Source organism: Larimichthys crocea, chromosome XX (genome assembly GCF_000972845.2).
Source record: "Larimichthys crocea isolate SSNF chromosome XX, L_crocea_2.0, whole genome shotgun sequence".
In the NCBI taxonomy this organism is placed as follows: Eukaryota; Metazoa; Chordata; class Actinopteri; family Sciaenidae; genus Larimichthys; species Larimichthys crocea.
Window position 1 is genome coordinate 17764739 of NC_040030.1, and position 16413 is coordinate 17781151.

The window sequence follows — 16413 nt, forward strand, 5'->3', positions numbered from 1 at the left end:
GTTTGCTCCCTGCTTCACTGAGCACTCCCTAAAGCCTTTACCAGCTCCTCACATCTGTGTGTGTGTGTGTCTTCTAGCTTGACCTCACCTCTGTATTTGTTCCTGCATGTGTGATATATATTTTTTGCGAGTCACAGAAGCCTTGCAGGTATCAGATGTGTGATCCAGCTGCTCTAACACTCACACGTTGTGTGTGTGTGTGTGTGTGTGTGTGTGTGTGTGTCTGACTTTCACATCCCGAAACTCTTCGATTGGACGTGATCAGATTCTTTCAGAATCTTTCAGATCACTTATTATTCCACACACTTCCTCACACAGCCCTCCCAGTCATGTGCTGGTATATTTCCAGTGCAGGATTTATTAAGTTCCTGCCTCTCTGTGTGGCTCGGCTGCAGCGTATGTGTGGCAGAGCTTGGAGGGTGCTGGAGTTAGGAACTGATTTATAGCAGCAGAGATGGGGAGGACTGTTTCCATGCATGATGAGCACAGCCGATGGAGGTTAGGGATGGTGATATATAGCAGGGGGGGGAAGGACACACGCAGGACGAGCGTTCAGCAACACGCTCAGTAACCACAGGCAGTCACGGCAGCTGGCAAGCTCTTCTCAGCGAACATGAATGATGGCAAGACGGAGGAGCACATTGATGGATTTGAAATCTGACCTGTAACTTAATATCCTGTTGGATTTGTTGTTGGCTCCTCAGTGGTTCGATTCGTCTTGATCAGAAGGAGCAGTGGTTGTTTGTTTGAATGCCGAAAACAACCCACAGTTGCGGGTTTCCTCTCAAGGATTTCTCGTGGTTGTGGGTATGACTGTTCTCTGTCAGACGCAAAATAAGTACTGTGGGTTGATGTTTTTCTACTCTTGTAGAGTCAGGTCAGAGTGAAAGGTAAGGGTACATAGATCGTAATCCTTTTAATATAAAGAGCACGTCCTCAACAGAAGAGGTACCCTGTAGATTTTGATGGTGCCGTAGTCACCACTGGTTAAAAACTTCATCCAGGTCAAAGTATCTGTTGAAGGAAACTAGACTCGCTTAGTTTCCTGTAGACATCTCAATCATTTCATCAAAGAGTCTTCTGTTCTGAGTGATGGGTAGTTCTCAAGCCTTGGACTGTGCACCAGTCAGGTAGAACTGAAGAAGTATCTTCAATGAGTGACGAAATGTAGCTTTTCACCAAACAGTAGCCTACAATGGAACTTAATGCAATGTTATAAGTTCCATCTAAAACTCCAGTATTGTGTGGTTGTGCGCTCCCCTCTGTAGGAGCAGGACCTCCCATTCACACACACACACTCAAAGACTGAAGGCCAACACGATTGGAACACTCACCAGCCACCCAGCGGGGCAACATTGGAGAGTTAAGTTTCAACTTACACTCCATTTTTACTTGACACAAGGGGTTAACAGGAGTCCTGCTGTAAATACCTTCCATGCAGGTTTTGATATATGGTTCAGTGTCAGGTTCCACCTGTTAATAGCACCATGACACTAAGTGGATGTACCTCCTCTGATTGGCCCACATGAACTGTGTTTACATTCTTTTATCTACTTCATGATACAAGTGATGGTGGAATGGTCTGCTTGTGTTCTAACACACTCCTCCACAGAGAGCTGCTACCTCAGTTACAATGCATATACCACACAGTGACTCTCCTAAGGGCCATATGTGTTCTTCTAGTGACAGTAGCTGCTCATGGCTGGTTAGCTCTGAGTACAGCTCACAGTTATCTCTGTGTTTCAATTCACGCTACACTGAGCAGTGGTCAGTCAGTGTCCCCTTACCCTGTGGATCACACAAGACAATGCTTCCTATGGGCAGTTAGTTACTCTTTAATGCAAACTTTGTCTGTAATGTGGGCTTAGCAGACAATTATGCTCCAGTCTACTTGTCATGCTCCCACACCATCGATGCTGGGACAGCTCGAGCAAGGATAAGGTCCAAAACTCAAGTCAGTCCTGTTATAGAATTTTCTATCCTTAGGTTACATGAGGTCACGTGCGGGCCTTGAGGTCCTCAGCAGTATTAATTGTTTGGTTTTGATTGAGAACAGTAGGTGCCGGTCTATCTCAACACTGTGGTGTCCAGGGTCGAACAGACCTGTTGCTGCCTTCATAGACATAACAGATTGCCGTTGACGTTCCAATGTGCGTAAACAGATGTCTGTGTCCCCAGTCTAGAATATGCTGACAATAACACCTCCATGGGTAAAGACATTCTCTTTGACTAATTCTGGGCGTATAATATTTGTGTGTTATCTTTAACAAAGTCGATCCACCAGGATGAGTTCATCAGAATGTGAGACCGACTCAGGCACTTCTGATGAACTTTGAGAGTGTCTCTAATTCTCCTTGGCCAAGCGTCAATAAATAATACAGCATAAGACATCAGAGGCTCCTGAACACCTTCTTCCTTCATGACCTCACCATTGACCTTTGACTTCAGCAATTTCTCCACAACAAGTCCTGCCATCCCGCATGATAGTGTTGTATTACACAGTCTCAGTAATACATACGTATGTATACTGCCAACCCAGGAGCCATTCTTTAAAAGAACAACCCAATCAAAGCAATGCTAAACATGGACATCACCAAACAGCCTAATGTGACTACTAGAACCAGTTTTCTCATGGACATTGTTTCATCCTTCGGTTTGTGTTTTGTTCACATGTAGAACAAAGTTTACTCGCACTGCAGTAATTCACTCACTGCATTTCCCAGAATGCATTTTGACAGTGCCAAGACAAAGCTTGCACCAGCTGCAGTCATCTTCAGGTTTTACGTTCAGGTGGATTGGAGAGAGGAAGAGATTTCTGGCTGGAGAGTCGTGTCAGAACTCAATGCATTGTGGGCCGTGTCCACTGGATTTCTCCCTCATTGATAAATACCAGCTTATACTGTCATCTTTTAGGCATCTTTAAACCGTTGGTGGAGCTCTCAGAGCTCTCAAACATATTATAAAAGTGGGGTTGAAATAATGAAAGTTTTTTTCTGACAGCAAAATATTCTTTATATACTTAGTAAATGTATATTTTTTGCAATGATTCCTCAAATAAAAAACAAAGTAAGTTTTTATATGGTCTTATATTGGACCACATACATAGGTCATATCATATAAAACCTGATAAATGAATGCACAAGACTCAAGACTTCCTCTTTAATGTAACAATGCAGATAAAGCATGCCAGCATGGTTTCTTTATAAAAGAGCTACAACGAGCAGATAGAGCTGAAGAGACTGAAAGGCATGAGAGAGTTGGAGAGGTCAGAGCTGGTTTCAAATCTGACTTTACTGACTCTGACATGCAGCTGACCTTTGACCTCTGCAGCGGAACAGTTAGCAAACAGAGCCTGTTTTTCTGGAGTTCACATTTAGCCTGAAGCATGCGGAGATGAAAGACGAGGAGAAGGTGATCAAAGGCTCGCTGAGCACACAGACAGATGAATATAAATGCAAGAGGAACGGACAGATGCAGGAATGAAATGAAAGAGAATCAAGAGTGTAACCTGGAAGTGACACTGAGGGGAGAGAAGGAGGGGATGCGGTCATGTCAGGCCACCACGGCTGCCTCTGTCTGCCTCTCTCTTTTTATTTCCACTGTGTGTACATCTCTCTCTCTCTCTCTCTCTCTCTCTCTCTCTCTCTCTCTCTGTCCTGTGTGTGTGTGTGTGTGTCTTTGGTTTAGCTTGGCAGCTGCTCAGTGCTTTGGGAACACCACAAGATAAACAGTTAGAGTAACACGAACGTAGCCTTGTTGCTCCCCGCCCACCAGAAAACACAACTTTATGCATCCAGTGGAGCAGCTGATTCTCAGCCGCTGTGTAAAACTCAATGATGCTGAGCAAAACAATGAAGCTTTGAGGACGTCCAACCCTCTGTGATGTGGAAGTGTATTGAAGTCTTCTCAGAATGGATCCTTTTCATTCTCCGATGAATGAAACATGGATTAAAGTGCAAAAAAAAAAGCTAAATTGTGAACACAGCTCAGTCTGCAGAGGAAAATGAAACTGTGTCGCTAATTTCTGCTGAGTGACACAGATGCAACAATGCATCTTGAGTATTGTATGAATGATAATTATGGGTAGGAGTAGCGGACAGATTTTTATTAGATATAAGCAGTGCTAAACGCTTGTGTATGCATGTCTGTGCTCAGTTCTATACAATGAAATGCCAAGGCCGGCAGGCAAAGAACAGGTTTAGAGAGCAAACAAGGACAGAACTTTGTGAGTAATGGCTGTGTCTGCTTTGAGCGAGCCGCGTCGGCTCGGTTTGTTTCTGACTTTGTATCTGTCTGCTGAAGTGTGCTGAAGTCAGGCTACACTTCACACATAAGGTTTTCACTCTGTAACACATCCAATGGCAACAAGAAAAAGGAACCTTATCTCCCATATCAGAGCAATCGGCGAACTTCAGGGAGAATTTCTGAGAACACGACTCTTCAAACTCCCAGAAAACCTGCAGAGCTGCTTTTTAAACTGGAGGTTTCATCTGAGATTCATGAGAAACTGCTGTTGACAGACATTAGCGCTGGGCTGATATGACAATACACACTGTGAGACATTTTCCGACACATCTGTACCCAGCAATCCATTCATGTCTATGAGTAATGGTGTAAATCAGTGAGCAGGACAGACCGCTTTAGGGTTTTACTGGGTTTACATGATTTTTAAATGGATGTGATAAAATACTTAGGTATTTAAACCTCTAGACAATAAACAGCAGAAACAAACTGACAAGTTTGATTCAACACTTGTAAATAGATATATGAGAACAAACAACAGCACAGCTACATGACAAAAAGTCCCCCAGAAAACAGCCTCCATCTGGGCCATGAGAGGCGAGTAAGTCCCTTAGTAAGATGTGCTGAAACATGGCAAAACATAATCATAGACACCAGTGTAATGATATATATTTCTGGTTCCTGTTATTGGTGACAACTTATCTACAATACAAAGATCAGGACTTTATTTGACATGTGTTGATACTGTTATTATCTGCAGTTTTCAATTTACTATCCAGAAAAGATACTAAATTCTGTTATACAGTGTATTACTATAGCAACCTAAAATGACTGGCACTGATACTGAGGTTTATTGGTATTATCAGCTAACAGTTAAATAAAGATTTAGCAGGTTCCAGAACAGCTGCAGTGTTTTTTCCAGTGTGAGAAGCACAGAGCAGTGAGAGCTCAGTGAGTAGGAAAGGTTTGTGTTGATGTTTGTGTTGGAGAGAAGCCTGATGAAAAAGATGTGTGTTTAACACGAGGTCACAGTCAGTGAGACCCAACGTGATGGCAAGCGTGAAGTTCCTCCATCTGGATTCAAAGATCTGCCTCAGTTAAGACAAGTTTCCTTCGTGGTCACTCACTCGTTTGGCCGTCGACATACCACTGTACGAATGTGCAAGGGTGTCATTTCCACTGGGGGGTGGAGGGTGGAGGTGGGGACACCTGCTGTACAGTTGCAGTTTGAACGCGTCACTCTCTCTGAGCAGAATCATCTTACCGATCGGTGTCATAGTTCACACGAGAGACGCTCTGGATTGAGTTGCCTTGTCGGGCTCACAGCGAGATGTGTGATGTGTGTCGCAGGCTCCTTTTCTCCCTCTTCATCCATCTCCCATCCATTGGTGGAGTGTGTCGCAGTTTTACAGAAGCAGAAGACTCAGGGATGAAAAGACAGATCAGGTCTTTCCTTTGAATGTTTCTGGAAAAAAAGAACTTTTAACCTGTGTTTTGCCTTGTAGGTGAAGATCAGGAGACTAAAGCAGCATTTCTATTCTCTTTTCTGACAGTTAAATAAATGATTTTCTATTTTCTAGGTTCATATAAATGTATGTTAATAATCTATCTCTGACCTCAGAAACCAAAACTACAGGCGTGCTGAGCACGCCTCTGAGTAAGATGTGTGGGAGAGAGCCCATATCCATGTGCAAAAACAAGGCTCGGTCAAAATCCAATGTGGTTATTCATGTAGTTGTGTGGTTGTGTGTGTATTTCTTTGTGTAACAAATGTCCCACTAAAAGGAAGTGCGCACACCAACAGTCCAGTTTAAAAGTTTGAGCTCTGAATCTACTGCACACGAGACACACTGAGATGTTATCATTGCAACTATGTGTGTGTGTGTGTGTGTGTGTGTGTGTGTGTGTGTGTGTGTGTGTGCGGGTGGGTGGGTGCGGGTGTGGGTGTCTGCCTAAGATGCAGAGAGAGATAGGAAGAGAGGAAATGAAGAGAATTAAGGAGGAGAAAGAGAGAGGAGAAGATGGTGAAGAGGACGTGTCACTCAGTCACACACTGCAGGTGTTTCCATCCTAACAAGCAGTGCTGACAATGCTCTGACAGCGAGGTGTGTGTGTGTGTGTGTGTGTGTGTGTGTGTGTGTGTGTGTCTGTAAGTGTGTGTTTTCCACAGTTATTACTAGCTCTGCAGCATCATGAGTGTTTTTTTTTTTTTTTGGGACAAAGAGTTCCTAAGTGGGTCGTTGGCTGGGTGGGGCCGATGTACTCATGAATAGTTTCCTGTACAATCTAAACACACACACGCACACACACACACACACACACACACACACACACACACACACTCGCTGCATTAAAGCAAATTCATTCCCCACATGCGACCTTTGACCTCTGACAGCCTGCAGATCTGGCTGTGTGTTTGGATCTTTGTCAGAATGGAGCACTCAGAGGATGATGTGTGTGATGAATGTAAATATTGTCGTTTCACTGCGATTAGATTATCTAAGGATGGAATCGTCCCCGAGGGGGAAGCAGGGCCACTGCAGTGCAGCGAGGAGGAACAGAACAGGACTGGCAGTAACGTGGCATTAATCCACAAAAGATCTAGTCTGTAGTGCAAAATATTTGACTGTTCATTAATTATTTGAGACTTTGTTTTCAAGCAGAAACAGCAGACATTCTCTGTGCTGCAGCCTCTACATGGTGAGGATGCGCTTGCTTTCTGCTTTCATGTGGAACTTAATATCTTTGAGCTCTGGGAATTTGTGATTTGTGGTTTGTCTCTTTTTTATATTTTCTGTGCAGATTACTTAAAGATGTTGTACATTAGCCTGACACTGTGTTCATGTTGGCTGATTTGATGTTGAAGCAGTACTGAGAGAGTCTGCAAGTGACGCAGCCACCCTGCTGATGTCATCTTCAGTTCGCACAGAAGCTTTTAGTGTTAACGTTTCCTTGATTCCAAAGCATTCCTTGTACTTCTAGCTAATTTATCTCCTCCATGTTTGTTGCCATTCTTCTGTCACTTTTCTTCATGGATGTTGGTGCACAGCTACCAAACTAAGTAGGAGGATGAACTCCTCCACCTTTTTTTATCCTTCCTACCAAGCTCTGATTGCTTGATTGTTTCTCCACAGCACACACACACACACACACACAACACTGAATCCCAACGTTGGCAGACTGTGTACAATAGCACAAGTTATTACATATTAGTATTTGCATCCTGGTTACAACATAACCACTCCAGAGAATGAAATCACTGCTGGACAGAGTGAGTGCATTCAGCTGCAGTATTCAAGGAATGACATAGCAAAGCTCCACCCCTTTTCTGACTCATCTGACAAACCAGGAAACACAGTTTGTTTTGCTGTCTCACTGACGGGAGAGGCACACTCACTGTGGGAAAGACAAAGATTCACAGTCTGCAGAAGAAAAAAACTCCCACGAAGCGAGGACAGCTACAGGAGGAAGTTCTGGAAATACTGGATGAGTTTGGGAAGCTGCCAGTTCAGTGCTCAATACAGAGTTTCAGAAACAGCTCGGCTCAAAGTGAAAGTAACTTTCAGGAGACAACGTTTCCCGTCCAAACCACGACTGCCTCGCTGTGCTGCCTGCCTTCCCTTCCTGCAATTATGGCGTCTTCTTTCCTTGAGAGAGAACTCTTGTGTCCGGTCTGCCATGATGTCTTCAAAGATCCTGTTCTCCTGTCGTGTAGCCACAGCTTCTGTAAAACCTGTCTGCAGAGCTGGTGGGCTGAGAAAGAAATCCTCCAGTGTATGGTTTGCAAGAGAAGGTCCTCGAGGAGTGACCCACCGTCTAACTTGGTGTTAAAAAACCTGTGTGAGGCCTTTTTACTAGAGAGAGATCATGGATCTTCAGGAGCTCTCTGCAGTCTCCACATTGAAAAACTCAAGCTCTTCTGTCTGAACCACCTGCAGCCAGTGTGTGTCGTCTGTCGGGATTCAGAAAAACACACAGACCACAGGTTCAGACCCATCGATGAGGCTGCGAAGGATCACAGGAAAAAACTCCAGGAATTGCTCAAGCCCTTCCAGGAGAAACTGAACGTCTTGCGTCGAGTAAAAGGAAACTGTGACGTAACAGCAGACCACATCAAGGTCCAGGCCCAGCGTGCAGAGATGCAAATTAAGGAAGAGTTCAGGAAGCTCTACCAGTTTCTACAAGAAGAAGAGGTGGCCAGGATCTCTGCTTTGAGAGAGGAAGAGAAGCAGAAGATTCAGATGATGAAGGAGAAGATAAAGGCTCTGAGCAGAGAGATAGCAGCTCTTTCAAACACCGTCAGAGCCACAGAGGACGAGCTGAGAGCTGACGACGTCTCATTCCTGCACAACTACAAGGCTGCAGTGCAAAGAGTCCAGCAGCGCCCCTTCACAGATGATCCAGAACTGGCTTCAGAAACTCTGATAGATGTGGCCAAACACCTGGGCAACCTTTCCTTCAACATCTGGAACAGGATGAAGGAGATGGTCTCCTATGTTCCAGTGATTCTGGACCCCAACACTGCTGGTTCAGAACTCATCCTGTCTAGAGATCTTTGCAGCGTTAGATGGGGTCAGAGACAGCAGCTTCCTGAAAACCCAGAGAGGATTCAACATCTGAGCTCTGTTCTGGGCTCTGAGGGCTTCAACTCGGGCACTCACAGCTGGGATGTTGAGGTTGGAGACAGTGATTATTGGGAGCTCGGGGTACTGGCAGGGTCTGTCCAGAGGAAGGACAACTTGCTGTCTGGACTTTGGAGACTAAGATTCTACAATGGTAAATACAGAGCATGCTCTGAATCAGACCCAGACACTGACATCCCAGTGAAGGAGGCCTTTCAGAGGATCAGGGTGATTCTGGACTGGGATAAAGGACTGCTATCATTCTCTGATTCTGATTCTGACACGCACATACACACCTTCACGCACACTTTCACCGACTGGCTGTTTCCTTACATTAACTCTGTGAATAAACTGAAACTGAAACTGTTACCAGGGAAAGTCTGTGTAACAGTGAAGTGATTCACACCGCTTGTTTTGTGTCACTGTTACATTTGAAATTGTTAATTGATACCCATAGGACGTCATCATCACAACACAAATCTAAAGGAACCTTTGGTATTCTGTCATTTCATAGATCCAAACTAACATGTTAAACACCAAAGTCAGGCAGCTGTAGATCAGCAACTCCAGTGTTGAGGTAAAATTGCTGTTTTTGTCACTGGAGTCTTTGAGCAGAGCGATGATGGAGACTGTTTCTGGTTAAACAAAAAGGATCTGACTCTTTAGTAGAAAGGTCCATCTCTTTTCCATAACATTGTCAGACAATCAGAATAACAATGTGAGCCAGTCAGTGTGGGCGTACTTTAATGGTGCACAATTACTCCGGATGATTACAGTTCTGCACCTCCCAGCTGCAGTGCTCTCACTCAGTACTGGACTGTTTTCCAGAACTATGTCCCTCTTAGTCGCTCATATACTCCTAAAAACATGGGAACATCAGAAACACAGTTTCCCTTTGAGCTATTGTTTAAGTTGATGAGGGTCATAATCGGTAGTGCAGTGTAACTAAGTACATGAACTGAAGTAATTCAGTACAATTGTGAGGTACTTTTAGTTGAAGCTTGTTTTTTTTCAGAGAAATCTTATGGTAAGAATAACATTTCTATTGTTAGCAATATTTCAAAATGTACTGTACTGTTAAAGCAACTTGAACTACTTCATATGTCATCCCTTCCACAGAGCCCTTTACACTGTTATTTCATTTAGCCAATTGTTAAATATTCAAATGTCATCTTAAGATATGTTTAGAGTGGAATATGACATATTGAGGTATTTGTGTTTTTTTTGTATAGAGTATGCTGCTCTCATGATAATGTCTTGGTTGTTGAATTTTCATTAAAACAATCCCTTGGCTGTCATAAGGTTGTAAAAAGGTTCTTCTTTGGAAAGTTAAAATCAATTGAAATATTTGTTTTTGTTCTGATATATGTAAAAATATATCTGCACACGGTAATGGTTTGGTATTTACACAGCTTCTATTTCTTAATTGTGTATACTAAAGAATATATTTTATGTTATATGTATTTAAATTTGCAGCCTGTCAATAATTTCAAATTATGAAAGCTAACAATGCTAATTAGCCATTTTGGCTGAACTGAATTTAAACACCACAGATTGTCTCTGCAGTGTCAGCTTCAGACAAAAGACTAGAGTTTTGTTATCATTACATTTCTTTCATAGTACTTCCTCACGTAAGCAGTATTTTTTCCACCAAGGGAGATGCAGTTTGATGTCTGTTAATTAGTTTGTCGGTGTGTCTGACAGAAGAATATCTCAAAAAGTGCATTACCAATAAATTTGCTGGGCCAGCTGGCCTCGAGCCAAAGAAAAGTCAATTAGGTTTTGGTGGTGATCCAAATCTGAGAGTTCCACCATTAAACAATTATTGATTGGTGTCATAACTGTGAAACTAATGGAGATGGAGGCTTGATTCTGATTCCCAGGGGGATGTTTGCAAAGTCAAGAGATTCATTTGACTTCAGATTGAAGACATAGGAATGATGTGTTCTTTTGGTACGGTCTGTTGGAGATTTGTGCTCCGAGTGCCTTCTTTATTTAAAAGACTTGGTCGCATTTCAAATGAGATATTTTTGCAGCTCACTCTTTGTTCTATGTGTGGGTGACTGCACATCTCACTCTGTCTCTGCTGACAGTCTGACACCCTTTCAAACTTCTGACCTTGAAACAGGAACACTCTGGGCCTCTCTCACAGCAGAGCGAGTCGTAGAGCCCCAAAGACACTGATGACCCCATTTAACCTGACGCTGTCTGAAAATGACTTTCCCGTTATTCCGGCTCAGTTGATCCGAGGCGTCCAGATATGTGCATGTAGGCCGCTGATACCCAGGGGGATTTGAGTGCTGAGTGAATATAGTCTATGATGCAGGACTATTGGTCGGAATGGAATCAACATTTGGGATCCTGATCCGAAATGTGATCACATGGTTGAGAAAGTTCTGCAACCCGCCTAACTTTTCTCTTCCATGGCATGAAGGAAACTTAAACTTTTACTGTTGCTGTACTTCTTAATTTTGGATCTTTCAGATCATTGTGCAGGCAGGCATGCAAGCAGTGCTTTTATTACAAAACTGTCTTGTAGAGTCTTGACCTTATCATCTCTCAATCCTAACCAAATAACTTCTGTGTTGAACAAAAAGTGTGTTAGGGATGGGAATCGAGAACCGGTTCCGTGTGTTTCAATTCCATGGAATCGTTTGGCAGTTTATCTAACGATTCTCTTCCAGAAAGCACGAATTACGTCGCTTAACTTCCGCAAGAAGTTATGCATGCTCGACTCCAGCAAGCACGACTAATTACGGCACGTAACTTACGCAAGTTCGGCACGTGCAGTGCAATCAGTAGTAAACAATGTCACCCACTCGGTTCAAACGCTCCAAAGTTTGGCTGCATTTTACCAAAACAGACGTCAACAGGGCGACTTGCAATCATTGCAAAGTGGAGATAACAGCATCGGGAGGGAACACGACAAACATGCAGAAACATTTGCGCACACAAAATGCAATATTTTGAAATGAATGTCGTGTTTTTGACACGCTTTGGACTGGAGATGAATCTCAACCTAGCAGCATCAGCAGCAGCCAGGCTATGACCTCTGACCTCTGTGGTTACTACAGAAGGTACGGATGGTAAATAACACACTGCCTACCATGTTAGCGCGATGTGCTGCTTTGTAAAACATGCTATAACAGTTAACATTAAACGAATGCCTTCTGCATTAGATTTAGAAGATGACCATGACGAGGGAGAGAGTCTGGCAGCTGTACTAGTACTCGCTCCAGTTCAAAACCTCCTCTAGATGATGCTGATCAAACTGTTTGTTCTCTTTTTTTTCCCCAAATGAGAATCGATAAAGAATCGAATCGTTAAGCAGAATCGATAATGGAATTGGAATCATAAAAATCTTATCAATTCCAATCCCTATTCCTTATAGGAAATGGTCATATTGTATGCTGTAATTTTCATAGTGGTGATTAGTTTTGAAAAGCATTGAGAAACAATGTTGTTGAAATGTTGCGAAAAGCCAGAACAGAAGCCTTATGGCTTCTTCTTTAAGGCAAAGAAACATAGCTTGGAAGACTCGAAATTCCAAACATTTAGTGGTTGTCCCTTTCAAATTGAAGGATTAACATGTTTCATATCACTCTAAATTCAATAACTTTGGATTTTTAAGAAAAAGAAAAAGCATTTTCAACATCACAAGAAATGATTTATTAACATAATCAGCAGTTTAATCAATAAATTAAGCAACCAAGAAAATACTGTATGGCTCAACAACTCACAAACTGGATTGTGTGTTGTTTTCAGACTATGTCACCTGTTGATTGATTGCTGATGATTGATGTATTGATTCACTGATTCATTGATTGATTTTTTAATTTAATTACATTCTTTCATTCCTGAGATTGGACTCTCACTGTGATGTGTAAAGTTTGATCTTAAAGCATTCACATGTTCTTCTGTGACACACTGAAGGTATATCTTGGAGAGTTTTGACAGTTTCTGATGCTGCTGGTGTCAAAACAGTTTGATTTGAACTGCTGCATAATGAAAAGACTCTACGGTCTATGAGTTTACGCACAAACACACACACCCCACTCATTCACTATCAGCCAGAACTCACACAGTTTCTTTAAAAGTAATGAAGCATTTATTCTCTATAGATCATTCATTGATGGTTTGTAAGAAACTTTTTATGATCAAACTTCAGGCTGTTGGAGTGAGGCGGAACCCTGGCAGGCTGGATTGATTGAATTGAGTCTGCTGCTCAGCCAGACGTGGCTCTGTAGAGAGAGAGAGAGAAAACTTCAGAGCGAGTTCGATCAGATTCATCTTTGTCTGTCTTTCTTTGGACGACTTGAGTGACTGTAGTAAATTTAAAGTAATGAAAAATTGTCATTGAATCATTTGTCAGATGTGTAATCTCTTTTTATTAATACTTAAGTTCTCGCATAGCTGCCAGTGGTTTTCTGTATGACTTCCTCTCAGGTTGGATCATTTGGTGGATTTTTCAAAAGGCCTAAAGAGGTGAAAGTATCCAGTACATTGCAGGGAAAGAAGCTGAATCAGAAAAGAACACAAGTATCTGGTGACCCATCAAACTTTTCCTAGATCCCTGAAGGGGTCTTGACTAGAGCCTGACCGGTATATCTGGTAGAAGATTGCCGGCTGATACTGTACTTTTTTAAGCTGGAATAAAAAAGACTTTTGCCTTTGTGGATTTTTCACTGATATGACAACACAAAGGTTCTCAGAAAGCTGCTCCGTTGTACAAATAACTTTATTAAAGAAGTTAAATATTCTTCAACATGTTAAATAATTAAACTTACACGTTGATGTTGACAGGTTACTCCGCTGCATAAATCTTGCAAGCATTTCTTTCTGCATCATATACAGGATAAAAAAATCAGTTTTAATATGGGCGAATTTGACATATACTGAAACTGGCCAATGTTGGCTAACTGGTCAAACTCCACCTGGGTATAGATGTTTCAGTCTGTGCATGATCTGTCAGTTTGAACACTGTTTCATTAGTCATGTAAATGAACTATTGGATGGATTGTCACAAAATGTGGTCCAATTTGTGGTCCTCTTCATAGGGCTGCCTTGTGGGTCACTGGATGACTGTTATAGCTTTGACATTGTCATTGTGTACTTATTGTAGCTCATAGCAAGTTAGCATTTAGCTCTAAGCACATGGCTGTAGTTTGAGACTGTAGTCTCTGGAGTCTGGTAGCTCCACACAGTCACTAGAGGCTGTCAAGAGCCTCCATGATTCAAAGGATTCCATTCCTCTCATTGGCTATCTGCATCCACCTCCAAGTGATGTAGCCTGGAATTGTATCATGCTTTATTTTTATTTCTCACAGGATTAGGGTTGTGTACATCTTACACTGATCCTGAGCTCTTGTGCCCTCTGAGAGAGGAACGCAGTCTCAGGTTGCGTGTTATGGGGGGTTTCACGTCGGCCGTCTCTGTTGACATTTGGATTAAGGATGAAGCTTTTAAGTGCTCGCTGCTTCCTGCAGAGTGTTAGCCTGAGGGTACGCAGCTTCACTGGAGTCTGAGCATCTCACAGAGCACAACCGCTGATTACGCTCAACACTGCACGAAAATGAAGTTTTTCAGAGACACGGCATCGTATTGTGACTATTTCATAGATACCACTGCACGATGAAGCTCAGAGAAAGATGAATTTTACTAGAACTATGCAGAGATGACCAACCTGTGGAATGAAAATGTGGTATCACGTTAAATCTTTGAGAAGACTTACCATTTTTAGGGATTCTTTTTGAATACACACATATTCTTGTTAGAACTTACCAAATGCTAACATGACATGTTTGTTCCTAAAGAGCGTGGGAATGTGTCCACGACGACCTTTAAATGCAAAACAGGTGTAAAACCTTTCTGGTAGTGTTTTTTTTCTCCTCGGCTTATCTCCTTAAATCCTCGGTGGTTTTCTGCTCACACGCTCACGTATGTCCCCCCCCACCCCCGACCATTTAATGCAGCGTGACAACAGAATTCCAGGTGGAGCGATAAGAAAATGTTCTGTACATGGGTCGTCCTGACCTCTCACTGATGCAGGTTGGGCTGTGAGAGTGTGTGTGTGTGTGTGGGTGTGTGTGTGTGTGTGTGGGGTGGGTTTTTATTGAAGGGAAATGTGAGGTGTTCTGCAGGTGGAACGTGTTGCTGTTGTTTTGTTCTGACAGTCACTTCCTGTGCACAGCTAGAGAAATATAGGTTAGATTTGAAAAATGTTTTAACATTGACTCATGTTTCTTGTCTCATAAATTAGAACCTAAATGTAGTGCATGTGTTCCCCGGAGCTCTTACGGCGTTATTATCGGCCATCAGTGTAAAACATGCACTCAGAGCCGCACATTATGTCCATTTGTTGCTGTGAAGTTGACATTTTGCTGTAAACATTCTGCTGAAATATTGAGAGCATTAGTTGCCACCTGTTTTTTTTTTTCCAAATATTTGCTTGTTTCAGCCTCTCGCATGTGTTATAGTAAGCTGAATATCTGTTATGCAGGACAGTGATGGGAATTGCAGTTCTTTTCAGTGAGCCGGATCATTTGGTTCTTCACTAAGTTGCTTGTTGAAACACTCTGCTACACAAAGATAGAAACACCAAGAAGGACAGCTGTTGACTGTTGGATGCCCAGTTCTCATGTGTCTGTGAGGGTTGTTTGTGGACCGCACTCCTCTCTCTCCTTCTCTGGACCCCCGTCCTTACCTGCATTGTGGTATGATCCTTGTCTATTCTCACGTGAATAGTTGCACAGTCAAGCATGCAGCACGCAGACTGGAACCGGAAACATCACTAATGCAGGACAAATTGAATGAACCCGAACCCAAACACAGACACAGAGCAGGAGTAACAACACTCTATTCTAAATGAAAGAATGGAGAAGAGAGTCTGTGGGGAGGTTGGAGTGGAGCAAGGTGGTGGTGGTGGTGGTCAGGGGAAGCAGGTGAAAAGTATCAGTGATCCCAGGAGAGTGAGTTCAAGTTCAGGGAGGGTCCTCAGGTGGAGCAGGAGTGGAACGGAGTCAGGTGGGAGGTCAGGACGGCTCCAGGCATGAGACTAAAGGTCAGCGGCAGAGCCAGACAGTCAACGAGTTAAGAAAAGGCTAGACAAGACTGACAGGGTAGAAGAGTTCCATCACATGATCACACAGCTTGCTGCCTGACACCCACACACCTGACTCCACTCCTGCAATCAAGAACACACACACACACACACACACACACACACACACAAAGGGAGCTTAAGGAGCGTGACAGTGTTGGCTCATCAGTTTACAAGCACTTAGTTTGAACGATTATTTTGGTCAATATTGAAATCACGATTATTCAAACGATTAATTTTGTGTTTCACAATGCATTTATTCAGCATTTCTCTCTCTCTCAAAAAACACTTTGTTATTGATTCTTTATGCAGAATATTCAAATTGAAAATACATTTTGGCTACAAATATGTACTTTACAGCTGTTTTGCAATGCATAAAGCATTAAATCAATAAAATAAATATACTTTATGGAACATTAAATAAGGCATAGAAAAACATAAATGTATCCA

The 16413-nt window shown here is 42.6% G+C and overlaps 1 protein-coding gene across 1 annotated transcript; it reads left to right on the top strand.

Annotated features, from left to right (window-relative positions):
• The first annotated feature begins 7476 nt into the window (after positions 1–7476).
• Positions 7477–9271, top strand: LOC104926798 (tripartite motif-containing protein 35). Its single transcript, XM_010740738.3, has one exon. It carries the CDS (start codon positions 7875–7877, stop codon positions 9261–9263), a length of 1389 nt encoding a protein of 462 aa, XP_010739040.2. The 5' UTR covers positions 7477–7874; the 3' UTR covers positions 9264–9271.
• Positions 9272–16413: the final 7142 nt, after the last annotated feature.

Coding starts and splice junctions, on each gene's coding strand:
- LOC104926798 (XM_010740738.3), top strand. CDS start 7,875: ATGGCGTCTTCTTTCCTTGAGAGAGAACTCTTGTGTCCGGTCTGCCAT.